Here is an 18,043-nt window from a genome sequence, read left to right as displayed (position 1 = left end):
TAAATTTGGAAGAATAATTCTTAGAGGATATTATTAAATAAGAAATTCAATATTTTCCTATCTAAAATTTTAGTAAAACTTAAAAAAGAATATATATATATATATATATATATATATATATATTATATCAAACATTCTTTAAAGTTTAAATTAATACAAGTTTTTTAATCCAATTAAATTTAATTTTGGTGAGGGATTAAGTTGCTAAAACTCGAAAATCATTGTAGTTCATGTGTTTGTTTTCTGCAAAAGTTTCTTTTTAAATAAAATATAAATTTAGAAAGTTAAAAATAAAACAAATTAGATGTAAAATATTTAGGATCAAGTTGTTCTGAGCCCATAAAAATCAACCCGATGCGAACGAAGGGGAATTGTTGTTCCATTCAGTTGCATTTTAGAAACCAATTTTTTCTCTCTCCCTTTTATTTTATATATAGAAAAAAGAAAAAGAAAAGTAGTCGCCGGCTACCGGATCCCTTCCGCGGCCTCTATCTGTTTTCCGGCGATGAATCCCGGCGTAGGGCTGCTGTCCCTGCTGGTGGCCCTCTCAACGGCCAGCCACATTCGTTCGGAGACGATCCTGAGGTTGCCGTCGGAGAAGGCAATCTCGAGCGATTACTGCGACAGCTGGAGGCTGGCGGTGGAGACGAACAACGCGGGGGAGTGGAAGCGCGTGCCGGCGAATTGCGTGGATTTCGTGGCGGAGTACATTACCGGAGAGCGGTACCGGAGGGACTGCGAAGTGGTCGGGAATTTGTCGTTGGCGTTCGCGAGGAGCGTGAGATTGGTCGGAGGCGGAAGAGACGCGTGGGTGTTCGACATCGACGAGACGCTCCTCTCCAACGTGCCTTATTATGAAGAAATTGGATTCGGGTAAGCGATGATTATGCTGATTGGTTTTAGATTTTTGCAATTCGTAGCCCAAGGATTTTGATTGGAATGTGTTTGTCTTCAACTTCATTAGGCTCCAATTGCTTGCTATCCATTGTTGAAACAATTTGTCGTCATATAGTAATTATTGAATACAAATACAATGCCTATGTTATAGGATACTTTTCTTGACATTTTCTAATCTACTTTTTAGAATATAACCTAATCTTTTAAATTAATTTTTTATGAAATAATGATACAAAAGGCTATCGAAGTTTATTGATATACTCCAATTGCATCCACTGTAGTCACTATGGATATTAAATTGACACGTATTAAAGAATCAATGTTGAACCTCTGGGCATTCACATGTGAACATTAGTCGTTGAAGGTCTATACATTTTTATGAAATCCTAGACTTATAAATTATAAAAAACATCTTTATTAAAAAAAGAGCTCGTTATCATAAATTATGAGAATTAAAAATTCGGTTTGAACAGCCGTATAATATCAAAATTTATCTCATGGTTTGAAAGTTGTGCATGGATTTTCTTTGAAGCTTTTTACCAGAAGCAAGAAAAAGACAAAGGGGATGGGCAGTGTGATGTTTATCTTGGATGGGTGGGTCAATGATATGAAAAAGATGCATGGGTAGCTCAAATTAGGATGCAATGCCATTGTTATGCTCTTATATGCCAGCTGTAATTGTTTTATTCCTTTGTAGTGCAATTCTTATGCCCTGTCCAAAGTAATTAAAATATAAATTGCATTAGCTTATCAAATTAAAATAGAAAATGGTTTACTAGATAAATTGTTTGAGGTTTAATTATTTATTTGATCAAATAGTTTAGATGGATGATCATTTTATTAAATAAGTTTTTATTATCTAATTATTTATGTTGAAGTCACTTTTGTACTTGGAGAAGAAACAAGATTAAATTGATGTATATAATTATTGTCAAGCGTATGTTTGGATTACAATTTGTATAATACATATTTGGATTAAAATTTGATCTTATGTTTGGATTAAAATTTGAACTTATGTTTGGGTTAAAAATAAGTTTGTAAACCAAGTTTACAAGATTAATCTAAGTCTTACTTCTATTAAACTGAGATTTCAGGCAAAATTTTAATGTACAATCATATTTTTAAGAGTAACCAGATATTTTTCAAAGTTGTTTTTCCTTTCCAAACTTAAAACCACATAGGCTAAATTGTTTTCATATCACATTTAAAAATAAAAATTTAAATAAGTGCTTATTTTATTTGTTAAGTCTAAATAGCTGTAAATAAACTTTTTCAAATGCATATTTTCTTATTATTGATGTTGCAGACAGAATGTTGAGAAGTTGCTTTTGGATGAAAATTTTTTTATGGGCGTTAAAGGTGATGGATGTATAACACTTGATGTAACTAGCCTTTAGGAAAAGGAAATCTGAACTGTTTTCAAGATGGGTTTCTGCAACTGTAATTGTGAAGGGTTCCGTTATTTTGACGAATTGAAAAGTTGCCTAAAGTTAAAGAATAACTGAAAGTTGTAACTAACCTAGTATAACTAGGAAGGCGACTTTTTCAAATATCAATGGCTCTCAGTCTCATACCTTGGAATTGGGGGGATTAATGAATAGATCATAGATGCAATGTGGTTGCTATTACTAATCGGAAGTTAATTTTAGCCAAAAGACTCTTGTTCTTTCTTTGAATTAAAAAATGAGTGAAATCTGAAATCTAGAAGTGATTTTCTTAACCCATGGCAGTTGCTTGTGAGAATTTGTTTGTTGAAGTTGATTATGGAGTTTTGTTTTGAACTGCAGATTTGAGATCTTCAATGAGACTTCCTTTGATTCTTGGGTGCACTCGGCTGCTGCCCCAGCTTTGCCAGCCAATTTAATTTTGTATAACGAGCTTAAGGAATTGGGGTTCAGTGTATTTCTCTTAACTGGGAGGAGTGAGCATCAAAGGAATGCCACGGAGACAAACCTTCTGCTTTCAGGGTACAGAAATTGGGAGAGACTTATCTTAAGGTACATAAATTACCGGTTCTTGGATATATGTGTCTTATTTTAATGAATAAGTTTCAACTGAAATTCTTTGTCAACGAAACAGAGGGTCTTCTGATAAAGGCAAACCTGCCATTAGTTACAAGTCTGAGAAGAGAGAAGAGGTGGAGAACGAAGGCTACTTGATTCATGGGAGCTCTGGGGATCAGTGGAGTGATTTGTGGGGTTATGCAGTAGCCGCACGGTCTTTCAAAATCCCAAACCCAATGTATTATATTCCATAGCAATGTCTTCTCAGAAATCTGTATTATTTTTTACGTTTCCCAGTTGTAGTACCCTCTGCCGTGATTTTTCATGGTAATGTTGTAATGCTTGTTGTCTGTTGCAACATGGTAATCTAAAACTGAGGAATGATTATTTTTCATTTTAGTGTACAACAATGGTGCTGAAATTTGAATCTAGAATCTCTGACATTATTTTAAACCTCTAACTAGATCAACATTAGGGTGTTTTTTGAGAAACTATTTTAAATCTTTTTCAAACAACAGTTTCATAATAACTGTCTCTCTAAACCAAAAAAAAAGTGTTGAACGTTTTCTATATATTAAGATTAAATATATTGCATTTTTATTTGATATCTTTTCATCAAACATTTAAAAAAATAGACAAAAAAACATATATCAAAACTTAATGTTACTTTATTTTGTGTTTTAGTTAGCAGGTTTCACCAAATAGTCTAAACTTGTTTAAACAGGGCACCTCTAATGTGCAATCTATGCAGCAGTATGCATATTTATTGCTGCATTAATACCTGTCTAATAATTGGTGTATCTTGAAGTATTAGCAAGCCACAATTACAATATCCTGACTTGTATTATTGAAGTTGAATTTGGACAGGTGCACCTTTCAACTAATTTAGATATAACCTTGTGATGTAACCTAGTGCATTACAGTGGTGTGAGATTTATCTGTTCAGAAGCTATCAAGTAGGGTCTTGTCGAATGTGGTTAGTGAAGTTGTTGATGGAATAATTGCAGAACCCGTGATAAAGCAGTACAAAATAAAGTAGCTAAAATCAAGCAAACATGTCACGGGAAACATAAACTAAGCTATCCATCTTTCATGATAGTAGATATTAGAAGCATCGCAAATAAATTTCCTTTAAAATATATACCCCTGCACGCCAAGTATAATTACGAATATGCACAAGGAATCTTAGAAGAACTAAATTAGCAGAATGTGAATCAAGATTGGTAGCAGTAATTAATGGAACAGCTATGACCAACCTGTTATGTAACTAATAACGCAATTACCATCAAGGAGATGGTGAAATGGGATCAATGTGCTTAGACTTACTTACACCCATTGAACCACAAACAAGAGGCCTTGGTGTGGGGATTCTGAGACAACTAAGGCTACCACCTGGTATGATAGAACACTCAGGTTGAGGTCTCTGCATGTCCCTCCCAGGAATGCAGTTTAGGGAGAAATCAAAACCCACATTCCTAAAGAAAAGCCTTGAGCATTGCTGGCTGAACCCAGAAAAGAAATTGTATGCAACAGTTAGATTTGCAAGGCTTCTCAGAGAGCACACTACGTCTGATAACTCCCCAGAGAGCTTGTTATGAGCCAAGTTCAGAACTTCTATGTCTTGCAGGCATGACAGTGTGTCTGGCAAATGACCCATTAGTGAGTTGAAGCTCACATCCAGAACCTGCATCTCTGTGAATAGCCCCACTCCCTCAGGGATGCAACCAGTTAACTGGTTATTCAGGAACAGAATCTCCTTTATTTTAGAACCCATGAAGCCCAAACTTGCAGGGATGTTTCCACTCAACTTGTTGTTGGCCAGGTTTATCACTGAGGCTGGGGAGCTACCTAGGTTTTGGGGAATTTCACCTTCAAATTGGTTGTTATTGAGGAATATTGCATCCAGATTCTTGCTGAAAAGTTCCTCTGGAAGTGCCCCAGAGAAGTAGTTGAATCTTAGGTCTAAGTAGATGAGGCCTGGCATGTACAAAGTAGCAGCAGGGAAAGGACCTGAAAGTTGGTTGTTGCTGAGGTCTAACTCTTCCAGAAACACCAGGTCTCTGAATGTATCAGGAACAGAACCAGTGAATCTGTTAGTGTTGAGGTGGAGAAGAGACAAATCACTGAGTAGAGACAGCTCTTTCACAAGAGTTCCTTTCAGATTTGCATGGTTGAGATCTATGCCTGCCACAACTGGGAATGCTGATGCAACCATTTCATCTTGAGGATTTGCACAGAACACTCCTTTGTAAGAACACACATTTGGACCAACCCAACTTTCCAAAATATTAAGAGGGTCCTCAGTGATTGCAGATTTCCAAGCTTGCAGAGCTGTGTAAGCTCCTTCTGGCTTTGGCACTGAAGATCCAGGAGGCTCTGGACTGTTAATCCCTCCTCCAACCCAAACCATTCCACCATTGCCACCGCCATTACCAACACCAACACCTACACCAACACCTACTCCAACACCACCACCAACACTGAAGACAGCTTTTGTTGTATCTGAATGTAGAATGAAGATGAGAAAGACTAGAATGCAGCTATTCTCCATTTTTAGCTGAAGATGCCAAAATGCTTAATTCAAGAGGATATGCTTCTTAACTGAGCTTGCACAAAACCCAAATAAGGTTGCCACATTGAAGAGAGAGTGGTGGACTGGTGGTGGTGGGGCTGATTATGCTCCCTTTCTTTTTTCCCATTTTCCTTTTAGTTTATGTAATGCGTTTGTTTGAGGCATACCTTTGTACACCTTTTTCTGTACAGATGTTGACTTCTTTGAGTGAAAATTTCTGTGTCAGAACAGTGTGCCGAAATGAGATGGTCTCACTAATCACTAATCACCACAACTTTTATGGATCTTATTATTAGTGGCTGCAGACTAACAAATCATCTTTCAGTATTGTGGTCTTCTTCACAGACTAGAAAATTACAGTAACAGATAATTAGTTAACATGGATAAATTTTTCTGTCTAAGCATTCACATGAAAAAAATTATACACATAGCATCTAAACAAGTTTTTGGCTATTGTAATTTAAGAACGTTAATGAAAAGGTGTTTGGCACTTGTAATGATCTCCAGAAAGCAGAAGGGCCAAGTTGATGTGTACTTGGCATGACTGTGTATGAGCATTAGAACATGTAACTTAGTTGACACTCTTTCTTCTTTTTGGAAACTCAAAAGCATTTAAGAGATGTGATACTGTGCTTCTCATTTTGTACCAAGCAATAAGGAGAAAAACAAAAGGATGAAAAAATACAAGGTACTTTTAACTAAGGGGCTGGTAGAGGGAATTTAATTTCTGATGAATGGTTGCCAGTTGGTAGCTTTTAGCTACCAAATATCCGTGCCTGCTCCATTGCTGCATAAGAATTTTTTAAAAACTCTAATTAACTTTCATTTATTCTAAGAATAGCCTAGTTTTTTTCCCTAACCAAGCTGTTCCCAATAAATAGCTCTTTATTGCAGGAACAACCCCTTTACTTTCTACTTCTCAACTTGTCATGATGGCAAATTAGTCTGTTGAAATAAACACTTCCTAACTGAGAAAGTGTAAATCTTGGAGAAAAATTAAAATAATCAAAAGGGTATGAACAAAAGGGGACATTGAATATCATGGGGCATCAGGGTACAAGAACTTTCCCAGCAGTGTGGAGGAATTTTTTGTTTTTAAATGATTCTGTGAGTGAAGTATGCTCCCAGATTCATACTATACTATACAGTGCCAATTTCTAAAGTTCAGCAAAAGTTAGTGACATTTTTCAGTGTTCAGTTCTCTTCCAAACTTTTCTAAATGATGAGAACATGCTCCAGCAACCAATCATGAGGCTGAGGAAGTCTGGTTTGAAAACTGAGAGGAGAAAAAGGTAGCGCACGCCATTCTGATTACTAGTCAAAAGTAGCTAGCTTCCAAGTTTTATGGCTGGTCATCAACATTTGTTCCAATTATAAAACAAATAAAAAAGGGTAAGATTCCTCTTGTTCAGATCTTGTGCAACATAAATGGAACTCAATGAATTTTCAAAGCATAGCCACCAGAACTTAAGTATACCTTATAATGGTGTAGTAATATTCACATATTCAAATGGAGTGAGTTAACAAGTCTAACACATGAACATGAATTTGTCATTCATCACTACCGGACCACAAATAATGAACGAATACAAATTCATTCATCAAAGAAACTGAGAAAGTGACAGAACACAGTCTATGGTTGAGTAATATGACAGGTCTTACTCAAACTAAGCATTATTATGTAATTCCGAAATTGTAAAGCTATATGAATCTAAAACTTTATGAAATGGTAGATGTTATTTATTGCCAAATGCAAATGGGTAAGGCATAATGATAATAGGGAAATCAATGTGTATTCCAGAGGCTATCTGTTACATTCTTCACATTCTTGGGTTCTGGCTTTAATTTAGTCAAACACTTTATATTAATAGCTAGTTGCATGTGCTATCATCAATATCAAGTGAATTAGGTGTGGTGTGGTCACGTGTAATTATTGCAACATGGGTTTGATTTAGGTCCCATCTTCAATCCTTTTGGGTTGTTGCTGCATAAATGTTATGTTCCTTTGCCTTTACTTCTTCATCTATTCTCATCATCAACATATTGCTGTCTGCATCTACCTTTGTTGGATTAGGACTTCCTCAGAGAAAATGATTTCTTCTGATTATCAAGTTTGCAAATTTCTAACCTGAGAAACGCCGGACAAAAATGAAATTTATACTATGACTTACATTTTTTGACTTTCATTCTTTACTTTCTAATATGCTCATGTGGTCCATTGATTCTTTCAAAGAAAAAGACAGTGATACATTAATCAATGGTCCACACTAAATCACGTAAAAAAGTAAAGGATGAGAATCAAACGACGAGAGTCATACTACCATTTCCTGAAGTAAAAAACTTAACTCCCTTCTCTTTCATCTAATTACTAAACCATCTCATCATCCTAAGGAGTGAATTGGGGTGATGACTGAGCTCAAAGTAATGAGATTAATCATCTATTTTATCCATTTTTTTTTCATAGTCTTTTCTTTGACACACTGATATACTTTTTCTTGTCTCTGCATTTTGGGCTTTTCTGGTACACCTTGTCTCCTAAATAAAAAACATGGCTTTAAGAAGTTAGACATAAGGGTATTTCTATGGTTTCTTCCTGCATCTTGTATCATAAGAGTTTGTAAAAGATAAAAGTGTCCTTAGTTTTTACCATCTCCTTAGTTTCTATATAAGAGAGCAACATATCACATTACATTCTGATAGATAGAAAACCTTCCAATCCTCAATTATGACTTTCAAATTTCGAATTCTACGATCCGAAAGCTTTGAATTGCACAATCAAACATTTTTTTTTTTCCATGTAAAAAATGCCTTATAGATTATGCAACCTAAAACCTAAAATTGAATTCTGAATTATAAAGTTTTTTTTTTCAAAAAAAATTACTTTTAAATTGCGAAATTCGAAAGTAAAAAGTACTCTTCGAATTAAACAGTCCAAAAACATTTTTTGTGCTATTTTTTTTTTCAAATTGTACAATTTCGGAAGATAGATTTGACTATTGTAAAATTTGAGAAAGACTTGAAACTAGAAAGGCAAAGTAGAGATTTTCAGACATATGGAGGTGCGGAAGAAAAGTATGGGGTGCAGAAAGAAATTCGGTAAACCTGAACGTATTGTTTCTTTTTGGGTCAATTCTATGATCTGTTTCTAGAAGGCTTCAAAAGAGTGGGCTTCCATCAAGCTAGGCTTAGCCACGGCATGCTCAGAAAAAATAAAAAGACGCACACACACACTGTAAATCTAAAAAAAAAAGGTTTTGGATCTATTAACTATTTTGTAGTAATTTTCATAACATAATTTAGGTTGTAGCTAGTAACATTAAAATTATCTGGTAATATAGTCATATAAATAAAAAATTTATTGATATTTTAATGACATATCGTGCATGCTAACCGTGTCACAGTATTATGACATTTATATATATCATTAGTGCAGATTTTGTTTTTTATCTCATTTTATATATCTCGGTTGGTCAGAAACCGAAATATATAATGACACGGTAATATTTTTACAATTCAAGATAACTTTTATGTCTCGATTCAACAAAAACTTAAAACAAAAGAAGGTTATATATTTCGGTTTAAAAGAATCGGTGTCTAAAAAAATTATATGCTTCGATTTAAATATGCTATTAATCATACTTTTATCGTTTTGTATACATTTTATTTTAAAAACCCAGTGAAATATGCAAAATTAACATATATAATAGATCAACCAACAATATATACTACACAAGTGGTGAATAAGATTGTTCATTCTTCAGAATTGAACATAGATATTACAAAGTTTATAGTATAACTCACGTACACTCTTCAACCAATAATTGAAGTAAAATAACTTCAAAAAAATAATGTATGTGTGACATGATAAAAAACAAAAATGGTTGGAGGGAAATGAAAAACCAAAGTGGTGTAGGGTCTTAAAAATTGAAGGAAGAATCCAGAAAAGTTGGATAACAGGCATGTTATGTTGTTATATTCTTCTTTGCACAACCAACCAGCATTCCATGTGTGAGTTCTTTATGGGACCAAATCTCTGCCACACCAACAAACTAAACCCTAATTAACACTCACTGCCATTAACAACCTTCCTCACTTCAAAAGCATCCAAAATCTTCCCTAAAGTGAAAGAACTGAATATCACCTTTTTAGGTCTCCTTTAAATTTTAAATCGCATGTGGAAAGAGACACTTCCTCTTGCTATAGTTTAGTTTCATATTCTCTTTTCTTAGAACATGCTCAAAAACCTAATCAACGACTTAATCTATGGATCAATATCTGAGGAACAGTGACAAGATTCTCTTATGAATGAGATGATATATGCATGTATATGTAGTATGATTAGAAAGATCTTTCTTTTTCTAACACACACAACACAAACCCCAATGTTAGAGAAGGTATAGGAGTTTTGAGATTATACGTAAAAAGAACACAGAAATAAAAAAGCATCTAAAAAGTTTATTCTTGTCTTCTTATATATTCTCTCTTTATTCCCTTCAGAAACTACAATGAAGTTGCCCCCTCTTCATCTTCATTTTTTAGCTTTATCATGCATGTCCCATGAAAGAAAAGATAGCATTAACATGCACGTTACTCTCTCTCTCTCTCTGTGTTCATCTTTTTTCTCTGTAACACTGCAGAAAAAAAGATCGAATCTAACGCAGAATAAAGTAATAAAGAGGTGTCTGTCGCCTAGTATCACTCTCTTTTTCTAAAAAATATAAACCAAAAGAATATCACCAATAAACGTATAGCTTCTTGTGCTGTTCTATTCAAAATCAAACTCAAAATATTTCAATCAAGATTTGAACTTCTGCTCCCTCGTTCTCCATATCAGACACAATTTTTTTCACAGATTCCTTCTGAAGTAAATGAAACTTCGAAAATGGTTTTAAATTAAAAGTGAATATAGTTTTATTATATATGCTGTCATAGTCGTAGTCATACATAGCATGTTTTCGTGTACACATTACATAGTGTTACGGTTCAAAGAAGAGATCTTTGGTCAGTTTAAGGGGACCCATAAGAAAACTAAAAGATCTTCTTCAACTTCATATCCTAAAGTAAGTTTTCTTTTCTACTGGGAAGACATCAGCACCAGTAAAAGATTCGTGCTGCAGCTTATGCTGCATATGTATATATATATAACTCTATATGTGAAAACAAAAATATCGTAATGGATATGCATGAGATCTGATCAAATGCAGAATTTCAAATTAAATTAAGTTACTGTCATCAATCTTTAAATATTTAATATCATTGTTTATCTAAAACTTAATTATTTTGCGATATACATAGCAACGTACTCTTATCTGCATATTCTTAACTGCTTAAATCATATACATGTTAAATACCATTTTTTTTATATATACAACCATCAACTTAACAAGATATATGACAATTTCATATATATATATATATATATATGACAAGTTTGAAAGTGGATTTCAACCTTCTTTTGTTTATTTTTCATTATGCATTATATTTTTTATCTGTCAAATCTGATATGAACCTAAACTTAACCGAGGACACGAGAGTAACTTACAATCTATGAATTCTTCCACCGTCACAGGCTCCAACGTAAAGTTATCGATAACATACATACATATATATATATATATATATATATATATATGTATGTATATGTATATATTTCTAAAAGAGAAAGCGAAAGCTATATATGATTCCCCTCTAAAACCTTTCAAAAATGTGAAAAGAAGTAGAAAGTGAAGCGTAATGACACACTCTTTTGGACATTTCATTTTTCTATATGAATGTGATTATGTATATATATATATATATATATATATAAACATAAAGAAGAAATTTAGTATAATAAGGAAGTGATGACTAGCTACAGCACGAGGAACAAGGTGGTTTGCAGTTTGCACAGACTCATTGGTATATTTGTGGTATAAAAAACAAGAAAGGTGAAATTATACAAACATATGAAAAACAATAAAATAATAAGAATTATAAGAGGGAATGGTATAGTAATGAAAATAGTGATGATTTTGATGCAGTAGGATACATTTTACTTTGGTTGTCCCTCTCCATGTGTCAGAAGTGACAGCAGCCTTTTCTTGGGTTTGTTTTTCTTTTCTTTCTCTTTGATTTACAATCTTCCACCCTTTGTTCTTTCTTTCCAGCTTGTCCATTGCACACACTGTTATGCTTCCTTTGTTGTTGTGAGAGTCACCAAAGTTTCATAAATAGGCCTCCATAGGAAAAAAAGAAACAAAAAAGAGAGCAAACTATGGATATTATTTCTTGGCCTTTTTTTTTTGTTGTTGTTGAAAGAAAACTTGAGAGAGGCTTCAAGCATTAATGATGATGATGAATATGATGCTGTCTATGTTGTTTTTGTTTTTTCTCTATCTCTCTCTCTCTCTCTTCACTTTTCTTTTTTCTTTGTTGGTTCACCCTCTTCTACCCATGATGATCCGGGTTGTCAGGGTCTGGCCAATAAGAAGAGTACTTCAACCATTCAGCTTCTTGTGGGTTTGTGATCGATGACTCCTGCAAGTAAACCAAAATATTAGGGTTAGGGTTTGTAAATTGTGATCATAATCTTAAGTAATAACAAGGAAAAATTATTATATATATACTTCAAGTATATTATATATGACTCTACCGGTCCTTATTTTTCATGAATTAAAAAAAATTTAAATTATCTGTCATGTATATGAATTTTACATGAGGACTAAAAAGAGATAATTATATGGAAAATGGAAATTCACTGGTTCATCATGAATACAGCCTTTTCCCACCCTCATGGTCAAAGTGTCAAACGTCAATGGGAAAAGGAAAATGAAATTAAGTGGCTTTCACTTTTCTCAGTCTTAATTAATTAACTTGTTTATGAGAATAAAGAAAAAAGAACAAAGATAAAACTTTTAAACATTAGAAGTAGTCTAATGAGAGGAACGAATTATGTTGGTTGTTTCATCTCTTGTACAATTCAAACATAAAATAAAGAATCTCTTTTTCCTTTAAACTTCGTTGCGGCTTCGATTGATGTCCCACTTTTTGTTTTACTGTTTTTTCTTTCAGTGCATAATGGGAAGAAAAAACGTAACCACAAAGTAATAAAACTAAGTAATTTTATTTTTTTTCTCTCTATGCATTATGTGCCCTCCTTTTCCTTTTTTTTCTCTTGGCATTATGACACACAAAGTTCATATAATTCTGAGTCAAAAAGTTGTTTCTTACCTCTTTGATTTCAGTTGAAGTGCAACCCATGATGAGTTCCTCCAAACCAGACGCAGACCTTCCTCCAAGCTTATGATGATGTTGTTGCTGTTGTTGCTGCCAAGTGTACAAATACCATAGATGCATTTTCCAAGGTCAACAATCAAATTCAAACCACACATCTTAATCATCGTGTTCAACAATATTAAAAAGTGAAAAGACAGTTTCATGCTTCTCATTTTTCCAGCACTCACAAAAGCTTGCCTCCGACTCATGCACAATACCATGCAGACTCACTCCTTTGGATTTTCACATACTAATTGACTCACTCACTCATCTGTTTTCTCTTTCTTTCACTGACTAGCTTATATTTTTTTTCCCCTTTTTATGATTCATTATAAATCACCGATGGTGATAAACATTTTTAATCCTCTCATATTAACCTTTTAGAGGGAATGTGAAAGTAATTCATGAACTGTTTAAACTTATTTTAACAAAAAGAACTCTAAACTGTTATGTTTACTCAGTCAGTCTTACTCGTTTCCAATGGTAACAGCTACAGTAGTTCTCAATTATGGAAATTAAAAGGGAAGAAAACTATGATTGATCATGTATATTATAATGTTTAAGAAGTGAAAATTGAGTGGTGATTACCTGAAAATTTTCATTTTGGAGCATTATTCTAGAGACATGGTAAGAGTTGTCATCGAGAATGATGGAAGTATGGTGGAGGGGAGGTGGAGAAATAATGGTGGAGATGGGATGTGACGGCCTACTGATATGAAAAGCTGAGTTTGAAATCTGATGATGTGCATGCTGTTGATGTTGTTGATGTTGTTGATGTTGTTGTTGTTGATGATGATGATGATGAACTACATGCTGTGCTCTCTGTCGTTCATGAACTTCTTCACATGAACCTGATGCTTGCACTACTTCCCTTGCTGTTGAAGCCTCTCCCATTCCAACCTGCATTTTCCAACATCATATTCAACAGTTAACTATATATATACATGTTACACTATGCACAAGGTTAATCAAAGTAAAAGAAAAAGGAGAACATGTCAACCTCATGTTACTTTTTCTTGGTATGTTAATGTAGATATATTAGCTGTAATTGCATTTTTGTTATCAACTCGTGTGGGTGTTACCTTCAGCGGTAGGTAAAACAGGCAGTGGTTGGTTGAAACTGATTTATAATTAAGCATGGTCGTACAGATTGATGCTGTGTGTGCAAGCAATGGTGTTATATCAGCAGCTACCTTAATCTTTTCATGTCTTATTATTTCACTTTTTGCTGCAAAAGCAAACTCTAGTTTTACCAAAAGAATGTTGAAATTCAGTGAATCATGGTAGCTTTGGTCAGCTATGCAAGTGAGACATCACGTTCAATTCATTGATTTCAAAAAAAGGTGTCCAATTCAAATCATAACTGTGCAAGTGTCCAATCAAGTGTGATGCTATATATTTATATACATGATTGTATGTGTGTGCAGTGTACCTCATCAAAGCTTTTCCTGAAAGGGATGAAGCTAAAGTGATCTGGTTTTAGATGGTGAATGTCCAAAGGGTGATGAGTGAAAGTTGTGATTGGAGGGACACCAACAACAGCGGACATTTCATCTCTGTGAGTAGCGATTTCTTTGGAAGAACAACTTCCACTTCCACTGTCTCTTCTGCTACTGTTGTTAGGTTCTCCACTTCCTTCACCAGTTGTTGCACTTCTATCAGACCAGTTGCACTGTCTTGGCTGTGTCTGATAGAATATCTTTGACACCACAAGCTCTCCCTCTTTCTCTTCTTCATGCTGACCCAAATGGTATTGGTGCATCACCCAGTTGGTTTTCTCTGGCTTTCTGTTCTTCCCAAAGTTGGTGTAGAGGACAAGAATTTTCTTGCAACCCTTTTGTTTTCCATTCACCATCACTGGCCTGGTCTTACCAGTCTTGTGCCACCGGGTTTCTCCACCTTGCAAGTCACATTCGTTTTGAATCTTTCTCCGCTTTCTTGTCCCAGTTGTGTAAGCCTTTGAGGGTCTATGGAAGAAGTGTCTGCTCAATCCATCTCTTGTTACTCCTAATATGAACCACACAAAATCAAAGTTAGGTGAACTGATAAACAAAACTCTTTTTTTTTTTATATATTAAGTATAGTATAAGTTTCTTAAAAATGCCAAAAGAGACTTTGGTGGTATCTCTCTCTCTATATAGTAAAACCTAACTGGGAATTAAAAACTGACATGGAATAATGGATAAGATGGTTAGAAGATTTGAATTTTTTATCAGTGTGAATATCTGTCAGACCTGGAAGTTTCTCTGGATGGGTGTAACAAATTCCATCTTCTCCTTCAATAGTGGGAATGAACTCATCAATCAAAGGGTGTGATTTCATGTTCTTTGCCTCCACTTTGGCTTCAAGATGTTCTATCAGTTCTTGGTCTGTGGGATCAAACTTCACTCCCGCTGGCAAGCCTAGCCAGTCCTGCAGTCTCCATTGAAATTCAAGTGAAAAACCAGAATCAAAGCCAAAGAGAAAAAGTGTGTGTGAGAGAGAGAGAGAGAAGAGGAACAAGAAGAATAATACAAGGGAAAGAGAAAATAAAGAGGGTGAAGCCTTTAGTTAACAGAAAACAAAACAATAATAATACTCTCAAACTTTACCAGTGACATAAAATGAAAAAGGGAAACCCCATCAAATGAAATTGCACAAGCTATAGAGTCCAATAACAAATACAAATATGGCTATACTTTTTTGGCTGTGCATGATATATGATTCTTCTTCATACACTGTGAAAGGCTTTTGAGTGAAGGAAAGAATATTATTGAGATATTTTTCCGTACCGGCTTCCCTTCAAACTTGTGTCCGCAACCAGGGCACTGCTTGGATCCACACAATTGATGCTCTTCAAGCTTGGCATCTATGAGATCAGAACTGCTTACAGAACTCAAGTTGCTGATCTTACTCATCTCGTGACGTGTGCGCGTGCGTGTGCTATCTCTCTTGATCAAACCAGATACCTTCAAATATCACTGCAACTCCCTTTTTAAAGAACAGTCCACAACTTAGCATGTCCAAGTTTCTGCTCTATATTACAGGAAAAAATTTCAGATCCAGCAGAACATGAATTTCTCCAAAATGATCAAACGATGAAGAAAGCAGATATAACATGGCTAATAATAATCTTCCTAAGTTTTGAAGAACTATTGATTATGTAAACATGTATGAGGAAAATACCAGTAAATATATGTGTGTTAAGAAATTAAACATGTAGATGATGATCCGGTTGAGAAAACTAGGCTAAAAATCTGCAAACAAAGGGAAAAAACCTTGAATATGGACAAAAAATGATGAAACTTAAAGAGAGGAAACCGATGGTGGAAAAGAAAAATCTGCAGAACCCAGATGAGAATATGCAGGAAAGAAGGAAAATATTCGGTGAGGATAAGATAAAGAAGAGCGTAGAGGAAGGAAAAAGAGGAAGGAGTTACAATAAGATTGAGCTATAAACCTGGTTTAACCATGGAAAACACCAGAATTCCCTATCTAGCTAGATACTTTAACTGAAGGCAGTGAGAAAAATAAGAAAGGAAAAGGTGGCTAGCTTCTGCTTCAAACACACATATACTATACCTTTAAGACTTTGCTAATTTAAGAAGTGCATGTATGTAGGCGGTTTATGAGAGAGAATGAGAGAGAGAGAGAAAAAGAGAAACAAAGAAAGAAAGAAAACCCGGTTGGTTTTTTTCTGACTAAAGCTCAAAATCCACAATCCTACTAGTATTACACCTTTCTTTCAGCCTTGACTACAAAAGCAAAAGCCACAAAACGGCCACATAGCTGTTACTAATCAAGGATCTCGTACCAACCTTACAATTTCTGTCTTATTTTATATTTCTATATAAAATCATTAAAAAAATATTAAACACATCCCAAAGAACCACCAAAACATGTTTAGTTAACGAATCAGAATCAGTACATACAGATTGTATATATAATTTATATAATGTAAACTTTTATTGGGTGAAATTCTAATTTTGATTCCAAACATTTGCATTTTTCTGTCATAGTTGATCAGTGTTAGTCTTTCATCAAAAAGTTATCGAAGGTAAAACAGGTAACATGTATATGTTGATTAATAGATTTTTAAAACAGTGAGTTGTTAATACGTGTCGCAAAGTTTGGAGCTTGAGTAATAACGACGACATGGGACAGAATTACGGTCTCATTATTTAAGAATAACAGATTAAAGCTAAGATTTTTAGGGAGAGAGAGAGAGAGAGAAAGAAAGACATGGTGAGACACCCAGATGGAAATAAGGGAAAAAGGGATGATAGAAACTCACATGGGTTTTGAGCTGGAGTGCTGATCATGATGCTTTTGCCATGAATGTTTTGCACACACAAGAGAGAGAAAGAGAAAGAGATATTAGAAGGTGGTTGCTTGATAAGCAAGACAAAGCTGTGTGTACTTGATGGACCACCACCTCTTCTAATTACTGTGTTAAATCATATTCTTTAACACACACACACAGATAGATACATGTATATAGATAGATACACATTCTGATATCAAGTCTCATGATAAAATAGTTCTGAGTTGTAAAAAACAAGAGTAAAACTTAGTTTACATGCAGTGAGGTTATAAAAAACTTTGACAGTATATTTTTATTATGCAGTATGTGTGAAATTTGAGGTTGTGTTGTTTGTATTTGAAGTAGAAGAAGCAGAGATAGTTGGGGGGTCCAGCATGGAAATCTTATGCTGCCATAAAGTATCTTAATCAGATGATGGCTAGGTTTCACGTTTATAACAGCATTCTTTGGAGCAGTCAAGAGAAAAATGATGGAGGGTCCCAAATGATGTTTGCAGTGTAGATAGATGGCCATGATTGCTCCTTTGTCTCCTGTTTTTACCTTTTTTTTCTTTCTGTTTTTCTTTCTTTTGCAAATTCATAGCTTTGCTTTTCTTCCATGGAGCTCAGAATCAGAAGGGAAACCACAGTTTTTTGCCTAAATTTCTTAGACAGACACACACACCTAAGGAATATATCCTATCTTCAGTGTGTATAGACAAATTTGGACCAAGCATAGCACAGGACCCCAGAAAAACTCAACCATGTTTGTATCTTTTCAAAAATAATACAATTTTGGTACTTTCATAAAATTCTTTCAACAACTAGGTTATTATTATGGTTCCAGATTTCATATAAACATCTAAGATGAATTTGTAATATACATATATGTATAACTATAATTCTTATTTTAGATTTTATATTGAATTAAACTTTAAATTTTGGGTTAAATATATTTTTAATTATTGAATTTAACACAAAATTAGAATTTTTTCATGTCCGAAATTTTGATATATTTTAATCTTTAAATTTTAAA

General features: G+C 34.3%; 3 protein-coding genes across 11 annotated transcripts; 1 reads left to right on the top strand and 2 right to left on the bottom strand.

Annotated features, from left to right (window-relative positions):
- The first annotated feature begins 369 nt into the window (after positions 1 to 369).
- On the top strand, positions 370 to 3,294 carry LOC114181256 (acid phosphatase 1). The gene is made up of 3 exons (XM_028067662.2): positions 370 to 873; positions 2,685 to 2,894; positions 2,977 to 3,294. The coding sequence occupies exons 1-3, from the start codon at positions 506 to 508 to the stop codon at positions 3,152 to 3,154; spliced, it is 756 nt and encodes a 251-aa protein (XP_027923463.1). The 5' UTR covers positions 370 to 505; the 3' UTR covers positions 3,155 to 3,294.
- Positions 3,295 to 4,005: 711 nt separating this feature from the next.
- Positions 4,006 to 5,701, bottom strand: LOC114181316 (Leucine-rich repeat (LRR) family protein). The gene has a single exon (XM_028067737.2). The coding sequence runs from the start codon at positions 5,449 to 5,451 to the stop codon at positions 4,186 to 4,188; it is 1,266 nt and encodes a 421-aa protein (XP_027923538.1). The 5' UTR covers positions 5,452 to 5,701; the 3' UTR covers positions 4,006 to 4,185.
- Positions 5,702 to 11,346: 5,645 nt separating this feature from the next.
- NAC075 (NAC domain containing protein 75) lies at positions 11,347 to 16,431 on the bottom strand. 9 transcript variants are annotated; one of them, XM_028067278.2, is made up of 8 exons: positions 16,166 to 16,257; positions 15,892 to 15,962; positions 15,498 to 15,741; positions 14,961 to 15,138; positions 14,159 to 14,733; positions 13,315 to 13,626; positions 12,682 to 12,777; positions 11,347 to 11,988 (listed from the first exon to the last, which is right to left on the bottom strand). In XM_028067278.2, the coding sequence occupies exons 3-8, from the start codon at positions 15,621 to 15,623 to the stop codon at positions 11,899 to 11,901; spliced, it is 1,377 nt and encodes a 458-aa protein (XP_027923079.1). In that variant the 5' UTR covers positions 15,624 to 15,741; positions 15,892 to 15,962; positions 16,166 to 16,257; the 3' UTR covers positions 11,347 to 11,898. The 9 variants fall into 9 exon arrangements, with proteins under 9 accessions (XP_027923079.1, XP_027923083.1, XP_027923080.1 ...); XM_028067282.2 differs by having other exon boundaries at positions 15,498 to 15,736; positions 16,166 to 16,246; XM_028067279.2 differs by having other exon boundaries at positions 16,146 to 16,205.
- Positions 16,432 to 18,043: the final 1,612 nt, after the last annotated feature.

Source organism: Vigna unguiculata, chromosome 4 (genome assembly GCF_037176805.1).
Source record: "Vigna unguiculata cultivar grain cowpea cultivar isolate G323 ecotype 2 chromosome 4, ASM3717680v1, whole genome shotgun sequence".
Classification (NCBI taxonomy): Eukaryota; Viridiplantae; Streptophyta; class Magnoliopsida; order Fabales; family Fabaceae; genus Vigna; species Vigna unguiculata.
Note: the sequence above shows the minus strand (reverse complement) of the source record. Positions and strands in the feature narration are given on the sequence as shown.

Bases quoted from the DNA above. Each gene is read 5' to 3' on its own strand.
- LOC114181316 (XM_028067737.2), bottom strand. From the start codon at position 5,451: ATGGAGAATAGCTGCATTCTAGTCTTTCTCATCTTCATTCTACATTCA.
- LOC114181256 (XM_028067662.2), top strand. From the start codon at position 506: ATGAATCCCGGCGTAGGGCTGCTGTCCCTGCTGGTGGCCCTCTCAACG. The intron at 874-2,684 runs GTAAGCGATGAT...TTTGAACTGCAG, and splicing joins TATGAAGAAATTGGATTCGG to ATTTGAGATCTTCAATGAGA. The intron at 2,895-2,976 runs GTACATAAATTA...TCAACGAAACAG, and splicing joins TGGGAGAGACTTATCTTAAG to AGGGTCTTCTGATAAAGGCA.
- NAC075 (XM_028067283.2), bottom strand. From the start codon at position 15,623: ATGAGTAAGATCAGCAACTTGAGTTCTGTAAGCAGTTCTGATCTCATA. The intron at 13,627-14,158 runs GTACACTGCACA...TGGAAAATGCAG, and splicing joins TCAGGAAAAGCTTTGATGAG to GTTGGAATGGGAGAGGCTTC. The intron at 12,778-13,314 runs GTAATCACCACT...TACACTTGGCAG, and splicing joins TCCAAAATGAAAATTTTCAG to CAACAACAGCAACAACATCA.